Here is a 17,792-nt window from a genome sequence, read left to right on the forward strand (position 1 = left end):
AAGACGCTCTGCGAAAGCAGGATCCGCTAGCTCTCTGCCGATAACTAATACGTAAGACCGCTAGCAGCTCCGCGGCCCACCATCACTCTGCCATCGCGGGCCGGATATCCATCGGTTCCTTTTGTCCTGCGTGGAGCGGAATATTTCACACTGTGCTATTGCTCTCTAGCACCCCCGAAGCAGACTCCATGATGTTCAACTGTGCTTCTCTTAGGTAGATCCCGAGGTTGCAAAGTACACTAAGTAGTAGGAAGAAATGAAAGCGAGAGCTTGTGGCACGGATTCTTGCTCAAACGCAAGATAAAGACAGATATACGTATAAAGCCGTGTAATTTGTTTTAAGTCACAAGTGGCTGCTCAAATGTTGAGAGAGATTGTCCGAAAAGAACACAACTGCTCCCTAACTAGCATTATGTATTTATAATGTCAGCTAGAATATGTTAAGAATTCATTAGACCATACAATTCTTTCTTTTTTCAGGAAAAAAAAAAAGGTATGTGGAATAAAAAGCTACTGGAACCAATGACTTATGCCTGCGCACAAATTCTTGGAGAACATTTCCTGTGAGGCGTGCGATGTGATTCTGGAAACGACCCCATCGGAATGAGCAAAGCCAACTGATGCTCCCACCCTGAAAACAGTGCCGCCGCCGTTCGTTTCATAATACATAATGTCAGATCTGACCTCTCTGGTCTGGGTGCTGAGGATGTTCTGAAAATGGAGTGAAATATGCTCAGGAAACCTCCCGAACCTGTCTGAATGTCATGTACTAGTCGCAACAACAGCCTGATGTGCTACCCTTGAGCTCAATTTTCAATTATCATAACATAATCCACTTTGTATAGCAAAATAAATGAGACTCTGGCAACATCTTGACTCGTACAAATATAGGAATCTATTCGGGTCTAATATATGAGAAGAGCATCCTTTCGACATTGATTGGTTTCCCATGAATAAAGCCTTGAACGAGCTCACAGATGATAACTTGAGCTGCTTCATTTTGCATATTATGCGAAGAGTGGCAAGGCCGGTGCCTTAGAAATTATAGCGTTAAGTATTCTACCGTAATTTACATCGCTGTCAATTGTGAGATCATTCTGATTCCATACAGCTTCGACCATGTGCTGAATTAAGATGACATGGTCTGATCGCTGCCGCAGTTCTCGACTCGTGTTATGCAGAATGTTTAATATTTGGAGACGTTGTTCATCTTCATTAGCCTCGCAGGCTATAACAAATAGCGGCCATGTGCCCTCACAAAAGCCAAGGTTTTGTAAAAGCAGAATGCCTTCCCTCACTAATCGCCTGTGTGAGAACGAAGACGTGGAGACAAATGATACAGTACGGTTCAAGTATATCAACGCAGCATATCGATAAAGAGCGTTTATCATGTCTTGCCTGCTAAGCGACGACTCAAAGTCTCCATGAAATGTTCCGTATTCTCCAACGGTTCCATAGAGATTTTGTCGAAGATGCTGAATACGCATCATATCGGTGTTGTCATACGGTATATGACTGTCTCCATTAGGCGATGGCCGTTTACATATGTGTCGAACGAGATCAAGGACATCTATAGGACATGTAACTCCATCGGAAGCCTGTTCCCGTGCTTATCTCAGTATTGACAACCACTAGGGAATGAGAAAATAACTTACCATAGAGCCGCTAAAAAATATTTTGCTAGGCCGGATCGCGAGAGGCCCTTTGCAGAATTTATCAATCGCATCCGCCTCTGCCCAATGTCGGAGGCTGAATTCTGACATTACTTCATGATAATAAATCCAATCCATTAATGGCATGCAGTCATGTCGATAGAGTGTAACTGAAGCCGAAACAGCAGAGATGATTTTCTTCGCTCCACAAAGATAGAAGCGCCAAAGGCCTCCGGGACTGGCCGTATTGCAAATCTAGCTTACTTAGCATGCGCAAATTGAACACAGGGAGGAAAATTCTTAAATACTTCACACTGAAAAAGAAGCATAGTAGCTATTAGATTTCGTATGACACTTTCTCTGTCGACCCGAGTTATATTTTTCTGTAGCATCGTAATAAGTCGAGCCTTGTGGTATTGGCTCTCTGAGGGTCCTAGAAGCAAGATAGATGATAATGCAAATATACCTTCCAGAACCAAGTTGAAAGACGAGTTAGGTTTGACCATTGCCATTTTCAATACGAAGTTGGCCAAAGATTCGTCCATAATGGGGGCTAATATCCGTGTTCTGGTCTCTTTGACTATTCCCATAGAGTTAGGGAGCTTGAGATCACAACGAGCTTTCAAGTACCCACAATATTCTAGTAGATGTGCATCATTTCCCGAACGTAAGAATGGCGAAAGGTTTGGTAAGCGTGGTAGTGGAAAGTCATGCAAATACCCGGCTATTTCGACACCATGTTAGCGATCTGGGGTTGCACAATGGCTGAAATAAACGAAATTGCTTGCCAAGGTTAAGTTTATCTTCTAGAGCATCTGACAGTGCCACGTCTGCGAATGAGACGTTTAAAAAGGCTACACCGCGCCCCCGATTCCTCCTGGGTATTTTCGCTGGCGTGTTTGAGTCACAGTCGAGTACAATTGCCCGTCGCTTGTTTCCTTCCTGCGGCCAGGACAGTTGCATGCCATAGCCTTTGCACGATTGAAACATCTTCGCACAGTTGCCGCAAGTAGGTTTGCGCAAGTCGCATCGCACTTTACGCTCTAGAAAGGCAATCCGATTCAGCCACTGAGAGTCGGTGAATTAGAGAAAGTGTTTACCTCGACACGTCCAACAGCCTTTGATGCCCATCTCGCTAGGTTATGGCATAGGTCACTTCTCAGAATCTCGTCGACTGTCGAATCTGACTTTACAAAGGTTCCCAGAAACGTCAAGGGAACGAGCCCAGCTGTCATTTGTTCAGCTTGAGTATATTATGAGTAAGACTAGCAGCAGCTTTGCGTGCGTGCCGCCATTATTCAGCGCTCACCTCGCCCGAAGTTAGACTGCTGACTAATGGACGTACGAGCAATGTGAGATGGAGTTCGATAATAGTTGAAAAAAACAGCCCACACGCAAAAGGAAAGGCTACACGCAGGTTGGCTATATTATTAGTACTACTACTGCTACTAATACGTATTCACGCGGCATCTCAGAGTACAAGCCTATAGCTTCATCAACATAGCCTCTGGATTTTATCACCCCGGTAGCTAGTATAAGATACGCAAGTAGTAATACACTACTTTCTCTGGCTGTTCTAATTATGCTGCTACATTTGTGTCACATTGCCTTCAGCCACCATTTATCGCTTATTTTAAAATTTCCATAGACGTATTTGGCACTGCGATTACTAATGTTCCTTATATAGTTCCAATCTTCTTGAGAGCTTCTGTAGTCAACTCCTTGAGGGTTTTCCTCTTTATATTAAGAAGGCCATCACCGTCGAAAGCCAAGCCGTCCACGAGGTCGCCCGCTCCACATCCATTAAATTCGCCCACAATAATGCCGTCCAAAAGCGCAGCAAACGCATTTCCAGCAGCCAGATCTGCATTCCTCTTGTTAAGGAACTCTTGAGATGTAATTTGAGCTCTCTGAAATTTGGTGCCGAGGAGCTCTTCGTATATATCCACAATTTGGTTCATGGTCGCCCGTACTTTAGTGATGGATATGCGTTTGTTTTTAGTCTTCTCCTCGTCCATTTGAAGGACAGCGATAATGGCAGCCCCGATAAAAGGAAGTGAGCACCCTGCGAAATAGTGATCTCCACTATCGAGCACGGTTATCTTGCGATTTTTGGGTTCGAATAAGCCAAAATCTCCTTCTAGCCATGAAACCATGAAGGCAGATGGAACAAGTGTCGTAAAGCTCGTAGGCCCTCCTTCGTCAGCCAGAGAGATGAATTTTCGAGCAGTAACAACAGCTGAGGATCATCAGGCCAGATCCCGCCTTCGGTCAGGAGGCTCACTGCGGCAGGATGTAAAATGTCTAAAGTGTATTCTGAAGGAAATATGCGTCGAACGCCAGCTTCCTGTGCCGCTTTAAGAAGTAGCCGATCGATGGATTTGGATGAAGGACCAGGGATGAAAGATAAGATTGCATCAGCCCCCGCGACAGTTTTCACAAGGCCATTATGATCATTGTAATCAACCGGAACAACCCTTGCGCCAGGTATGAATGCTACTGCCTTTCCACTATCGACTCGAGTCAATATGGTAACATCGAACTTGGGCTTTGTTGAGGCTAAGATGGCGCGGCTCGCATGGCCAGCCAAATATCCCGTGGTCCCAGCAATAATAAGCTTAGTGAAAACCATGGTGGAATAGCTGCAATAACGTTGTTTAGACGTGAGAGATTGATGATATTCAGTTCAACTACATATTTCATGTCCATATGTTTCTCTATATATAATGTGAGTTAGAAGCACTCTGATCATCAAATTCTTTCTCTCTCTCTCTTTCTCTTTCTCTTTCTCTTTCTCTTTCTCTTTCTCTTTCCCTCTAGTTTTGTGCGCGTTATTGCAAAGCAGGCTCTGTTGTGTAAACCCAAGAAACTTTTAGCGAAATCACTGTCATCGACCACAAAAGCAACAGATGTACTCATCAAAAACGAGACTAGTGGATAGAGTGGAGACGCAGGAACGCTGTACAGCATGACAGCAACTATTTCCGGAGTAAATCATGATGCCAATTATTAGTAAGATGGCTAAATACTATAACATGCAGGTATAAATGACTGATATAAGAAGCACAATCTAGCGGTAGGAATTAGCGATATCAGGAGCATATACTACGTAAACTGCGTGATTTTTGACACATTACTTCGGTATGACCCAAAACGTTGCTCTAATCCTGGGCTATGGGCCTACAGTTGGGGTCGCCGTTGCTCAAGCATTTGCAGCAAAGGGCTACAAAATTGCAATAGTCTCCCGCAGAAATAGAGACTCAGAAAGCGAAAAAGACTATCTCCAGATTCAGTCAGATCTCTCTGACCCTTCCTCAGTTGAGCTTATTTTCTCCAGAGTTATTAGTGAATTTGGTCATCCAAGTGTTGTGCTCTACAATGGTGCGTCCCTTCATTTCTGCGCGAAGCGGGAAGCTTTCAGCGGAGGGCAAAGTTAACGCTTTAAGATAATTAGCTTCCTCATCTACTCTAATGAATTCTTCAACAGCGCTATCGGAACAGGTTGCAGCTTTTCAATCTGATAATAATGTTAATATTGTGTCTGCCTATGTTGCAGCGCAGTTGGCTAATAAATCCTTCGCTATGCTCCCCCCACAGTCATCAAAGACGTTCATTTATACCGGAAACAAACTTCCTTTCATGATTGTGCGGCCGCTATTATTCCACGGCGTTGGAAAGGCTGGCTCCGCACACTTATTACATTATCTCGCAGAAGAGTACAAGGATTCCGGATACAAGTGAGTAATAGCGAAAGTGTAGATCTTATTTTTCTATTCTTCCATTTTTTTTTCTAACGGAAGCTATACAGATTTTATTAAGCTGATGAGCGCAGACTGGACGGAGACCCAGTTTATGCCGATATTGATGGTGACGCGCATGGCATATTTTACACCCAGTTGCCTGATGGGGAATCCAAAACGATGCTGTGGTAATGCAATTGTAGACATAAGATAATACAATAATACAATTGAATGATATATTCCGGTGTACACCTCTTTACCTAAGGTGGTGCTATGCAGATTTCAGGAAACAGACTGTCGTTCGTTCGGCACTGAACGATCTATTCTGTTTATAAAACATCAATTGAACAAATATGTTACATAATATGTTGTGAGTTCTTATGCTTCAAATCGTATGAGTCGCATTACTAAAAGGCCGCAAGCCAAATCTAACAAACAAGGGATACCTCGTCTATAACGAAGTACTAGGATGGGTATTGCTATATAGGAGCATACACCAAGGTTACATGCTTTTGAGCCTAAATTTAAAATGAACGAGTTATGACATTTCCGATATAAATGGTTATCACAGATCTATGGGTGAGGAGAGGACGACATCTTAGATTCTCGGCGCGAACTGATTAACGCACTACAAGCATAGGGCTGGTTTCTAACCGACCGATAGCACAGATGGAACGATACAAGATCATTGAAGAGATGCATCCGATATTCACAGGTTTCTAATGATTAACTAAATGTCAAGGAAATTTTCACTAAGAAAAAAGAATATGTTCAATAGAAGAGAAGATAACGAGTAAGACACGAAATGACTAACTGCGCCTGCGTTCTCTCAAAGTCTATGCGCGGGAGAAGCAAGCTGCTGCCAGAGCAGTGTCAGTCCAAGTGTTTCCGTTTTGGGTCGGCGTCAAGGTCAGTGCGTAAGTGCTATCAAATGAGCCCGCACCCCAGCCAAGGTAACCGAGGAAAACGTCAGAGTTTTGGTTGAGGAACTGGTTCTGTTGGCACACGTCCTGAATGCATGACTGAGTGTTGCCGCCACCAGTTTCGGTCAGAATAGCTTGGCGTTTGTTCTGGCGAAGCCAGGTTGCGACAGGCTGGAATGCGGTAGCGATGTTGTTAGTGACGCAAGTTGTGGAAGTGCCAGAATTATCTGAGTCAAGGTATTTGTGGAGATCAAAGATCAAATTCGTTGTTGAACCATCCGGGTTCTTCACTTGAGATAAGGCAGTGGAACTGCCATCGCTAAGGAAGTTTCCGGCAGACTGATAATCGGTTCCTGGTAGTGAAATGAATTGCGTCGTGGCACCCGCGTTACGGATGGCGGTAACAACGGCTTGCACAGTCGTGGCCCAAGTGTTAATATCCACATCATGTGGCTCATTAACAATGCCAAACCAAATTTTCGACTGGGAGGCGTATTTAGTTGCTAATTGGGTCCAAAGGTTGGTGAACTGAGCATTTGTAGGGCCTCCTTGGCCAATAATCGCGCCATTCCAACGTGCATAGTTATGGATATCGACAATACAGTATGCTCCCGTGGCTAAGCAGCCTTGAACGAGCTGGTCATAATAGCCGAGATTGGTGGCATCCAAAGTTCCACCCAGATTGTTGTTAACAAGATATTGCCACCCAACAGGTAGACGGAAGATGTTTAATTTATCATTATTGACAAAGTGCTGCATCTGACCAATACCATCTGGATAGTTGTTCGCACCATCAAAGTTTTTCAATGGTGGATATACTTGCGAAGTAACACAGGTTCCATCAGTTGTGCAGCCAAAGTCGAATCCAGCAATGTTAATGCCAGCAAATCGCGTCTGACCAGAGCCAGTTGGTGCGGAAGCTGAAGATGTTGTGGTTGACCCAGAACCTGGTGGTTTGGTCGAGGTAGTCGATGTAGTGAAGCTGGTTGCGCCGGGAATGCACTGGGCGTAATAGGGGTTAAGTGTTGAGCATGCAGAACCAGAAGCACAGTTTGTCGGACCGCTGTAGCCTGTACCTCCACATTGTCCCCAAACAGTTTGTGTCTGTGCAATAGCACCGCTTGCCATAAGCGTGGCAGCGAGCAGCAACGGGGCCATGGGCTTATTCATTGTGAGTTCAGGAAACAAAGATAAAACCAGCACTAGCAAACATGATTAGCAAGGATATATCGTTATTGCTGGGCAAAATCTGAAGCTGCATAAATTGGGATCTGACTGGAAAATGGTATCAAACTGCAGAAATTACCGACCTTGGTGTTTCACAATCCGTTTTGCTCTCAGTTTAAAAGCTTAAGTTGTAAGATCACCTAGTGGGATTATACACCTTTTTAGAGAGATAGAAAGAGAGAGGAGAGCTGGTAAATCAAGGAGTGTAGTTTTGAATGATATTGAGGTTATCCATGTTCACATTTCTGGGTTCCCAAGCAGACTTTATACTTCTAGCGATCTATTCCATAATACCCAAGTTACTGATCTCAACGAACTGGCTTGGTGGAGCCATCTAGCGGTCCTTGAAAGCTCCATCCGCTTTACGTTAGCAGAAAAATAGCCACCTGAAGTGTAATATCTGGTAAATGAGCCTACACTGTCCAGGTTGTCATGTTTCGAGATCCTAGGCAATATTCATAGTAATTGAGCCTGAATGAGACATATTTGGCCGTTGAGGCTCTCGAAAGTGGGCGCCATACTCTGTCATCCGTTCATTCTTGCATGCAGGGGCACTGTATACTGCCAGATTAATCTATATAGTAGTAAGTCAGCAAGGTTACATAGGCCTTGGCCTGCTCTTATTCCAGCCCCTGCCCTATAGCCGGTCGGCAAAAACCTCGATGCAACTAGCCCCACTAGACTCAAATTATGCAAGTGGCTCTTTCATCGAAGAAACACAATTCAGCCAAATAAGATGACTACTACGATGAAAGAATATAGATCCCATAGTGTATTGTTTATATATATAGCCTATCGGCTATTACATTCTCAACAGCCTTAATGTATAAGTCAGCCTCAGGTATCAAGTGCCAGATGTTTTGTAATTTCTAAAGGCTCTTTTTTGATGAGATATATTATGAAACACCAGCAGGTAGGTAATATAACGCAATTGTATAATACATTGCGAGCAACGATGGCAATAATAATGATAGTAGTAATAATAAGGGCGATGTTGCGTGACGTATAGTGTTTTTAGCATTGCTTATGTTGACGTAGAAGGACCTCAGTATAATTGGCGAGTCTGCAATTCTTTTCGTCTCTGATTGAGGGTAGAATCCCTGGATTGAACAACCCCTTAATAATTTAGATGCGATCAGGAAGATTAAAATAACCCAAATTAACACGGGACCCTTTAATTTTAAATACATCGCTCCAACAAATCATGAGCTATCCCGAAGCCGACCCGGAAACCAAACTTTTCTCTTCTTGGAGAAGAGGGGCAGTCAGACTGCTCTACTCCAACATCAGGTGCGGAGTATAGCGGCACATTCCTAAGTAAATAGAGAAAGCGCTTAGAATGATTTTAAAGAAATTATACAAGTAAGGCAGCGTCATTTACCTTTCAGGTGAGGGCCATATGCTATATATCATCGAGGGTCTGAATGTTAAAATAATAATGCGCTCGCTAGTACTTTGGAAGTAGGGAAGCTGCTATGATAACGTAAGTGGAGCAAAAGCAGAAGCACAGCGAGAGCTGCAAGAATATGATATATATATATATGTGGGTTTTTTTTAGTACAGTTTCCTATATGGTTTCTATTATATATCTGCTGATAGTAGAGTTTCTGTGTTACTCAATACATCCCTATCAACCCTGTTCTGTTGAACTCCAGCTATTATTTATCTTGTTATGAATGATAGTACTGCTCGTTCTTGTATGACAGCTATCTCTTCGTTTAACAGTTGACGGTGTCAACAGTGATTTGGTTGCCAAATTTCTATATAATTTAGACAACATCAACGATGACTTCGTCGCCAAATTTCTCTTTGATTTTGTTCACATTCTCTTCTGTTGTTCTATTCCAGAGTCAGCTATAAATTTCCCTCATTAGCTAGACATCTCCACTCACTGGAAAGAGAAAACAGGCACCATGGAGGCTGTGGTGGAAACGGTTCGTCCAATCAGAGACTCGATAAAACTGTGACAGTTATTAGCGCTAATTGCAACTTTTTGCAGGGAATACCAAGTACTATTAACATACGTCTCAATTGCGTCGGCATTGGCAGCCTTTTGAGGGCGTACCTGAACGGATTGCTGTTTATGCAACGTTAGATGGGTATTGAGCGGTTCAGCGTGATATAGTAGACATACAATTGCCATTGTGAATGTTTGGTAGTAAAAATAGAACTTTGGGAGAGACGTTTGAGAAATTGGTAGAAGACGGTGTTGATTGTAGCACAGAAAAAATGGTTCGTAGAAGAGTTGGCTATGGCCTCTTTATAATTCTTGAACTCTTACTTTAGAAAATGCGCTATCCACTAATTGAGGGACCAGGTAGATGATACGGAGTGTTATTGACGTGGCTGTCTATCCATTCCTACAAGCCACATTGGGCAGCATTATATACGTGGCAGCATGCGGCACCAATAAGACATGTAGCGCGCAGTAATAGGTGCATTCGCCAGCAATCAGGCGCTGTTGTTCATACATGCAGCAACCTGCAGCATCTAGCGTCCAATGGGTATCGCAGATGGAACTCGCTTGCTGGTTCCGTGTCCCGCAGCGCTCTTTGCCCCTCTTCTCCCGCTACATTATTGGCTGAAGAGATGTGAGGTGTACTAAGAATTTTCTTCATGCTTCGACTATGCGAGTCAAGCTGCAGCTACCTGAGTCCGATCTTACCGCCAGTTTTCCACGAATCTTCAGCTTAAAAACAAGGGCCTTTGTTAAACGGTAACGATAGTAATTTCGTCGTCAATGAGTATGCTAGACTGAAACACAAATCCGCATATATATGCACTGCTTAGTCCTTACTAATACAGAAGATAGGCGGGATATATAGCCGTATGATTAACTGGAGTACAGCACCCGCAGCGATAATCAGCACCAATAGCTCACTATTGTACTCCATAAGTGGAGTGGAGAATGCTTTCGTACTTGGGCACCTATTATTGTGTGTTGTTCAGGCGTGCAATGGACTTATTAGGCTCTCCCCGCCAAGAACCATCCCATAATTCCGTATAGAGTGCTGCGGCTCATTTCTTCAATCAACTACTAACTTACGATAAACGCATAGTCGCGGCCGAGCAAGATATGGAGGAACCTGGAAGATTTTGCGAGAAATGCCAGAAGTTCAACTTGAGCACAGCAGCCTTCCGCTCATCGCCCTACAATGAGCAGCGGATGCATCAGCTGGGTAGATTCGTCGAAGTCGAAGCGCGCACCAATTGCGCTCTTTGCCGGTTTCTAACTGAAGCCTTTCTTAATGGACCGGGCACCCGTGAAGTTTTGCAAAATAAAGCTTTAGTCCAGGGTACATGGTCCTCTATATCAGAAGGCCAGCCAAATGCTTCTTTGTTATTTTGGCTTGTAGCGAACAGCGAGGTCGACAAAATCGAATTCAGCATTAGACATGTCAGAGATGATGAAGTACCCATGCTCGGAGATGCGAGGGTTATAAACGATGCGTTTATCAACGTAAATCTGGTCAAAAAGTGGATTAATCTTTGTGAAAAGGAACATAAATGCAAGAGCGTTCCTATAGAAGCAACACGAGCTTCTCAGCTACCTGACGGATTTATGGTGATCGACGTTATTGATAAATGTCTTATCAACAAGTCACATCCGTGTCGATACCTGGCGCTAAGCTATGTGTGGGGTAATAGCATAGCTTTCATGACGACTTCTCACAACGTCGATGAGCTACGAGCGAACGGCTCGATTCGAGACATCTGGAATCAGCTATGTCCGACAATTCAAGATGCTATACTGTTTACTCGCCAACTAGGGGAGCGTTACATCTGGATTGATAGTCTGTGCATATTACAGGATAATGCACAGAATGCGGCCGCTAATATTGAGGCTATGGACTCGATATATAGATACGCGACAATAGTTTTGCTAGTTGCAGAAGACAATGCAGCACTGAGGGGCTTGCCCGGAGTTTCGAATCCTCGTCAATTACATCAATTTCGCTCAGAGCTTCTGCCTGGATTACCTGTTCTAGGTCGCTTTAACCACAGCGCGTACATGGAGCGAGCCAAATATAGATCGCGAGGATGGACGTGCGTATTACTGCTTGGAAGATTGTCGCGTGCGTAGTGGTATGACTAACCTTATGAAGTTATCAAGAAGAACAGCTTAGTACACGAGCGCTTATTTTCGCAAACGACCAGTTATATTTCGTATGCCCTTCACATGTTTTTGGGGAAGATATTCATGAAGGAAACCAGTTAGGGCCGGATAAACTTCTTAGATTCCCAGACATTACGTCCAAGTATATCTGTGAGGGTCAAGCTCAGTCCATTATGTATTTCCGAGCTGTACAAGCTTATACTCTGAGAACCTTGACCTTCCCATCTGATACGCTGAAGGCCTTCAGCGGCATAGGTGCTGTGTTGAGCCAGGCGCTTTCATCGCCACTGATTTACGGACTCCCTGCGTCTATTTTTGATCTAGCTCTTCTCTGGCAGCCGGCTGGTAAAATGAGCCGGAAAGAAGGCTTCCCTTCGTGGAGCTGGGCTGGGTGGCATGGCGCTGCGCAGTGGAATGGAGATACAATGGAGCTTGCGTCGTATGGACCTCTGCCAAGTCCCAGGCAAGAACAAGAAGTAATAACAACATGGATTAGGACGCGCACTTGGATTGAATGGAAATACAGAGATGAAGATGGAACTGAAAAACTGGTATGGAACTATAACAGAGAGGGGAAAGCCGGGTGTATGTTTTGGCCTTCCTCTGGATATAACGAGATTTTAGAAATTGGCTACGACTCCAAGGCTGCGACTAAAAAAAACCCCTTTGGTCGTCACTTCAACTCTGATTCAGTCATATCAGGTTATAAATCTCGCTACCTATCGCCAACCGCCGTGAGCTCCTATCTGACAAATATTCCTGATAATCTCCAGCCTCTATATTTTCAGACACTTTCGGTTAAATTCTACATCAAACCTTCAGACTGTTACCTTCGTTATGGCTCTGTTGATCCGGTTTGGGAGCCAAATGGGCGTGTGGTCTTTTTGCTGTATACTGAAGACTTACACACCTGTGGTTACGTTTTACTTGATGAAATATGGACGTCTAGATTTTCCGCTAAAGAGCCTTATGAGTTTTTACTTCTTTCGGAAGCAAATTATCACTGTGAATGGAGACGCCCGCATGATGACCACCCATACAAAAGGTTCTACAGCTATCAAGATTATGAAGAGTTTCACACTATGATGATAGAGTGGAAAGCTGTTGGCAGAGACGGTGCTAACGCTGCTGAGAGAGTCGGTCTGGGAAGAGTTCTAAAAGAGGCCGTAAGGAATACTGATGCGAGGATTATGGCTTGGAAAGAAGTTACTCTTATTTAAGATGTTTTACGCAGTATAAGACTCAGTATAAGGGTATCTTTCCCTAGTCGCGACATATCTTTAAATTGTTGAAACGCATTAGTGAGCTACATGTGAAGATGAGGCAACTAAAGATGCTAGCTTTGTTTTCTTGGTTGGCGGGGCATATCTCGAGTGACAACGGTCTTAAGCCGGGCTGATGTCGCTAGACTTGTTGAACCGGAGAAGATACTTCATCCTGAACCTTCCATTCCACCAATTTTTGTCCATACCGTTGAAAACTGAGACCAATATTCTATATGTCCTATTTGTTCAACACTTATATCTTGCGACAACTTGGTGAAATTATTTTTTGTCTGACTGTTTATCTCTTACTGAATCGCTACTATTATGTGTAAGCTATCTTTATTATGCGGCTTTATATGTATTGTCGATTAGCAAATAGATGGCTCAGCTTGAAGTTTGCTTAGGTAAAAAAATCTATTCATAAGAGTTTATGATTCAGACAGTGTGGACATATTCTAAACCAATGCCGTCATGTATTGTTCTTGTGCTATTTCATAACATGAAATATAATCTCTGAAGACCCAATGGCTTTAACACGACGAATATCGCAGGGCTGTATTTGCCAAATGCTCAATAGCGGTGTCGCAGTTACGGCCTTGTAGCCTGCCGCCCGAAATCCGTCGTTCTTTTTTGGCCCTGTCTGCTAACCTCTTCGTGGCGATCCTGCCGAACTCCGTTGTTTGTCAGCCGAGAACCGCTACACGAGAACCGCTACCATGCCGTCTGTGGTAATCTTCTGCGGGCTTTCTCCTGATTTACTGCACAATCACTTTCGAAAAGCAAATTTGTGGAGTAATTTATACCACCTTAGATCTAGTCACAATGACGACCTGCCTAGGTAGAATGTCTTCATTGATATGATTGCTTTGTTTTTGTAATGGTCTGATGCGTGCTTCGGATCTACTGCATATAAGGGTCTGTGATCGCTCAAAGTGTTTATAAAGCCTGGTATATCCCACTATAACGAGCCCCAATTAGTTGTAGATGGTACTACTCTAACTCTCCTGCCTGGTTCCTAAAAATGAAGCCGAACACTCTTCTAGCGGCGCTTCCCCTCCTACCAGCAGTGGTAGCAGCCCTTGGCTCTACAATAAAAGTTGCGGCTCCTGGCACGGTTCCTTCAGGTGCTTCTCAAATCGTGGACCATGCCTTTGCTTCTTTCTCTTTTCCGGCACATTGGCTACCCGATTTTGCTGGTAGGCACCCATCGAAACTCGGAACAGAGTAGTTTATGCTAATGGAACTCTGATAGGAAACAATACTCACCCCAATTTGTTTTCCCGTGATATTTTAGATCTTTTATACAGAAAGACTGGGAAACACCCGTACATTCGAGTGGGAGGGACATCTGCGTAAGCTCAATTTTACCAACAACAAACACCCGAAGTCCTGACATTAGATGACAGAGATCGCACTTACTATAATGCGTCGCAAGAACTGTCGATTCAAGTAGACACAGGTGCCAATGGCATCCCGTCAGCAGTATATATTGGACCGGTCTATTTTGAGGCTTTCAATAACTTTCCAGGCTCCTTGTGGAGCTTCCAGGCTAATCTTGCAAACAATGCTAGCTGGGGCCTTAACAACACAATGGAAGTATGCAAACTCGTAATGAACACGCTTAAAGGCAGCTTAATCGACTTTGAGATTGGCAACGAAGTGGACCTCTATCCGTGTGGTGTTCGCCCTTGTGGATATACCGTCTATGATTATCTTCAGGAGTGGACAAGATACGCCGATGCGATCTCCGAAAACGTTCTCAAGGGAAACCCGTATGGCCTAGACGAACAAAAATTCTTCCAGGCTCTTGTATTTGCAAACGCTCAGCTAAATACTTTCACAACGTTAGCTAAATGCCCTAAACTATTTTTATAAATCTAGGACTGACTACAGCGAAGGCAAAATGCGTTTAACGGAGGTATCGATTTGACCAATCACGTTAAATCAGTTTCTCTGCATCAGTAAGCAGCGATCTACATCACCCAAATCTATGTCACATAACACCAGCTAATCTTAGAGGCAGCTATGCGGCTGGTAACCAGGCTTGGGTTAGACTACAGGGTATTTCTACAAGTTCCATTGTTTTTTATCCGAGTCTAACTTGTCGCTAACATACCACAGAGACTTTCATGAACCACACGGCTGTTGTGGCTAATCTTAGCATCTACTCTCCTGCCAACACTTACTTAAAAACCAACTATCCGGATGTCACCTTCTTGCTTGGGGAGACAAATAGCGATTATACTAACCTCCTCATGAGCCAAGTAGAGGGCGTTTTTGGCAGTTCATTATGGCTGATTGACTATCTTATGTACGGGATGTCTCTAGTGCGTGAGATCTTTACTTGGACTGCTCGTGAAGACGGATTTCTGACCAGAAGAGCAGAATATTTCCCGGTTTAACCTAATCCAGGGTACCACCTTTGGATATACAGGTTGGGTGCCTGTCCCTACGGGCAACATGAAACCTTACGTCCGACCACCACTTTACGGCCAAATTGTAGTAGCAGATATCATTGGCCATAACCCTGAAGTTCAAATTCTTCCCATTGAACTTGGCTCTGCGATGTGGAGATTTTCTGCCTATGCCGTTTATGAGTCGTCCAAGCTGAGAAAATACGTGCTAATTAATCTCGATGAGTGGAATTCCACAACTCGATACCCTCGGCCAAGTCAGAAAGTCTCACTACGTATTCCTTCTGGAGTAAGAGGCGCCACAGCACAGAGGCTTCTTGGGACAGGAGCTAGCGCTGACTCTGGTATCTCTTGGGGTGGTCTCAGCTGGAACTACACACACGGGCGGCTTGAGCAGTCAGGTAGGCCTCACTACGAGGCACTACCGGTTGCAAGAGGGGAGGCCACATTGTCCATTCCTTCTACAGAAGCCGTTGTAGTTACGTTCGATCAGCCAATATACTAGTGATCGAGCTGGTATACAACATGTATTTACACCAGCTAGCAAAAATGGCATGCTTATCTATCGTCATATTGATTGTTATCCTGTTCACACAATAAGCAAATGATGTGGCTCACAGGGATCATAGAATCAAACTCTCGCATGTATATAACTACATAGGTAGTCATAGAAAGCGGTAGCGGAAATACGCAGCTTATATTAAAGGTAATTGCATCTTATAATATTTCTTTTAAACCCAGCAGAACCTACAAGGAATATGCCTATCTCTGCTGGTTTAGTATTGAATGGATTGCATGGTAAAGGATTCTACATACTCAAAGCTGTTATGCTCGACTAAAGTATCGCAAGGCATATCTTCATTGTCGGTATTGAATTCTAACAGGAGGGTTTGTAAATATCGCTAGTTGCATTATAACGTTAGGCGCCTGTGAGCGCCTGTACCAGCGGTATTAAGTATATCTCGAATTGATGAGTGTATGATTTTCTAAGTCACTCTTCATCATATGTTCCCAGTTCCTTCTTGTTCAATTCTGCCCAAAACCTTTGGATTTCAGCCATAAACGCCTCTTCCGACCAAACGAACGCCTTAAATATGTGGAGAACTGTCGACAATGAACCATATGCGCTCATAAATTCGTAAGGAAATTTCTGGTTTATAAGAGAGATATAGGCTGAGCATGTTGGACCAGCAGACAGATACGCTCCCCCTGTATATAGAAGCCAGAGGAATATATCAGGGTCGTCCTCCCAAACGCTATTGATATCCGCTTGTTCTAGTTTGTCGAGTAACACAGTTGATACATGTGCATATTAATCTGTGTAAGTATTATTTTTCGACGAAAAGTTCAAATTGGAGAAGAAGTAAGGATTAAGTATAAAAGATACAGCGTACTAACAGGAAGTGCCAAAGCTTTCCAAGCTTTTGAGCATAACTGACACGCTGAAATGTATGTCGCAAGATAACAGCATTCTGGGAAAAGAGAAGGTTTTGGCAAGTATGCAAGTCTGGACTGGACTGACCCTTGGTGGCTATCGTATCGCATTATTTCTGCAGTGTCACGACAAACAAAATTGGGCGAGTCCCGAATGCATTGCAATGCGTAGGTGTCTTATAATACTCTAATAAATTCGTCATTGAATAAATGAGGCCGTGCCCGGAAACCTGGCGAAAGGGTATAGAAATTTGGAGTGAATGGATCTCTTCTCCACTCTACTTCAACAAACGTTGTGTGATCGAATAGTCGAAAAGATCCAGCTGAAACATCAGCGTTGTATCATCATATCAACGTACCAGAAAATGGCACGTTTGATACTCCCATTTAAGTAAATATTTTCATCTCTGCATAAGTATAGTAGTTGGCGTATTGCTTTCATGTGCAATTGAACCTGGGAGCGCATTCCCAATCGAGCCTGGTGACGAGTCTTAGTGCTGGGGACATTCACATGATCTTATTCGGTGACTACGGACCTCTACGCCCGCGAGGAGTAAAATGGCTCCGATGACCGCCACCGAAGCCCCGTTTTCTGGGCGATCCATCCGTTCGCGAACGGATTTAGTTGATCTATTCGAATACATGAGACATTCTTGATTAATATTTCCATCAGTCACCCCAAGTGCGAAGGTGAGCATAACAGCATTGAATAGTGCAGGGTCGTCAACACCGGCGAGGAAAACTGATTCAAAAGCCTGAAACTCGACGTCGTCTTCTTTCAAAGTGAACACAGGCTCACCAGCTTGTCTTTCTGAGTCTTCCCGAAATAATTGTTCAAAATTATTAAGGCATCTCGAGAAGAAAAGTAAAATGTGAATCCTCCTTACTCTGTTTTATCAATGTTTTAAGCCTCGACGCATCATAGGTTTGTAAGTTAAATACTTTGTTCGAAGGAGAGAGTGCTGACGTAGTGGGGGATAAATGATCGGCTGTTTTGTTGTGTTGGCCCTCGTGTGTTAT

The 17,792-nt window shown here is 43.7% G+C and overlaps 7 protein-coding genes across 8 annotated transcripts; 3 read left to right on the plus strand and 4 right to left on the minus strand.

Moving 5' to 3' along the window:
* Window positions 1–833: 833 nt before the first annotated feature.
* On the minus strand, window positions 834–2,894 carry TrAFT101_008116 (uncharacterized protein). 2 transcript variants are annotated; one of them, XM_024902194.2, is made up of 6 exons: window positions 2,753–2,894; window positions 2,441–2,695; window positions 2,287–2,376; window positions 1,961–2,232; window positions 1,656–1,907; window positions 834–1,598 (listed from the first exon to the last, which is right to left on the minus strand). In XM_024902194.2, the coding sequence occupies exons 1-6, from the start codon at window positions 2,781–2,783 to the stop codon at window positions 1,008–1,010; spliced, it is 1,491 nt and encodes a 496-aa protein (XP_024754673.1). In that variant the 5' UTR covers window positions 2,784–2,894; the 3' UTR covers window positions 834–1,007. The 2 variants fall into 2 exon arrangements, with proteins under 2 accessions (XP_024754673.1, XP_065984355.1); XM_066128238.1 differs by having other exon boundaries at window positions 2,287–2,695.
* Window positions 2,895–3,331: 437 nt separating this feature from the next.
* On the minus strand, window positions 3,332–4,284 carry TrAFT101_008117 (uncharacterized protein; the record flags this gene model as incomplete). Its single annotated transcript, XM_066128239.1, has 2 exons — window positions 3,332–3,754; window positions 3,937–4,284. The coding sequence occupies 2 exons, from the start codon at window positions 4,282–4,284 to the stop codon at window positions 3,332–3,334; spliced, it is 771 nt and encodes a 256-aa protein (XP_065984356.1).
* Window positions 4,285–4,775: 491 nt separating this feature from the next.
* Window positions 4,776–5,639, plus strand: TrAFT101_008118 (uncharacterized protein). Its single transcript, XM_066128240.1, has 3 exons — window positions 4,776–5,033; window positions 5,107–5,389; window positions 5,461–5,639. The coding sequence occupies exons 1-3, from the start codon at window positions 4,796–4,798 to the stop codon at window positions 5,468–5,470; spliced, it is 531 nt and encodes a 176-aa protein (XP_065984357.1). The 5' UTR covers window positions 4,776–4,795; the 3' UTR covers window positions 5,471–5,639.
* Window positions 5,640–5,889: 250 nt separating this feature from the next.
* EGL2_2 (Endoglucanase EG-II) lies at window positions 5,890–8,043 on the minus strand. Its single transcript, XM_024905067.2, has 3 exons — window positions 7,960–8,043; window positions 7,626–7,893; window positions 5,890–7,517 (listed from the first exon to the last, which is right to left on the minus strand). The coding sequence occupies exon 3, from the start codon at window positions 7,483–7,485 to the stop codon at window positions 6,229–6,231; it is 1,257 nt and encodes a 418-aa protein (XP_024754670.1). The 5' UTR covers window positions 7,486–7,517; window positions 7,626–7,893; window positions 7,960–8,043; the 3' UTR covers window positions 5,890–6,228.
* Window positions 8,044–9,061: 1,018 nt separating this feature from the next.
* On the minus strand, window positions 9,062–9,801 carry TrAFT101_008120 (uncharacterized protein). The gene is made up of 4 exons (XM_024902193.2): window positions 9,677–9,801; window positions 9,567–9,619; window positions 9,435–9,503; window positions 9,062–9,381 (listed from the first exon to the last, which is right to left on the minus strand). Exons 1-4 carry the CDS (start codon window positions 9,683–9,685, stop codon window positions 9,312–9,314), a joined length of 201 nt encoding a protein of 66 aa, XP_024754669.1. The 5' UTR covers window positions 9,686–9,801; the 3' UTR covers window positions 9,062–9,311.
* Window positions 9,802–10,352: 551 nt separating this feature from the next.
* On the plus strand, window positions 10,353–13,188 carry TrAFT101_008121 (uncharacterized protein). Its single transcript, XM_024901533.2, has 2 exons — window positions 10,353–11,589; window positions 11,649–13,188. The coding sequence occupies exons 1-2, from the start codon at window positions 10,619–10,621 to the stop codon at window positions 12,877–12,879; spliced, it is 2,202 nt and encodes a 733-aa protein (XP_024754668.1). The 5' UTR covers window positions 10,353–10,618; the 3' UTR covers window positions 12,880–13,188.
* A 757-nt stretch (window positions 13,189–13,945) lies between these two features.
* On the plus strand, window positions 13,946–15,843 carry TrAFT101_008122 (uncharacterized protein; the record flags this gene model as incomplete). The annotated part of the gene is made up of 7 exons (XM_066128241.1): window positions 13,946–14,120; window positions 14,177–14,276; window positions 14,331–14,768; window positions 14,823–14,885; window positions 14,948–14,985; window positions 15,046–15,251; window positions 15,337–15,843. 7 exons carry the CDS (start codon window positions 13,946–13,948, stop codon window positions 15,841–15,843), a joined length of 1,527 nt encoding a protein of 508 aa, XP_065984358.1.
* Between the last annotated feature and the right edge of the window lie 1,949 nt (window positions 15,844–17,792).

Source organism: Trichoderma asperellum, chromosome 4 (assembly GCF_020647865.1).
Source record: "Trichoderma asperellum chromosome 4, complete sequence".
Classification (NCBI taxonomy): domain Eukaryota; kingdom Fungi; phylum Ascomycota; class Sordariomycetes; order Hypocreales; family Hypocreaceae; genus Trichoderma; species Trichoderma asperellum.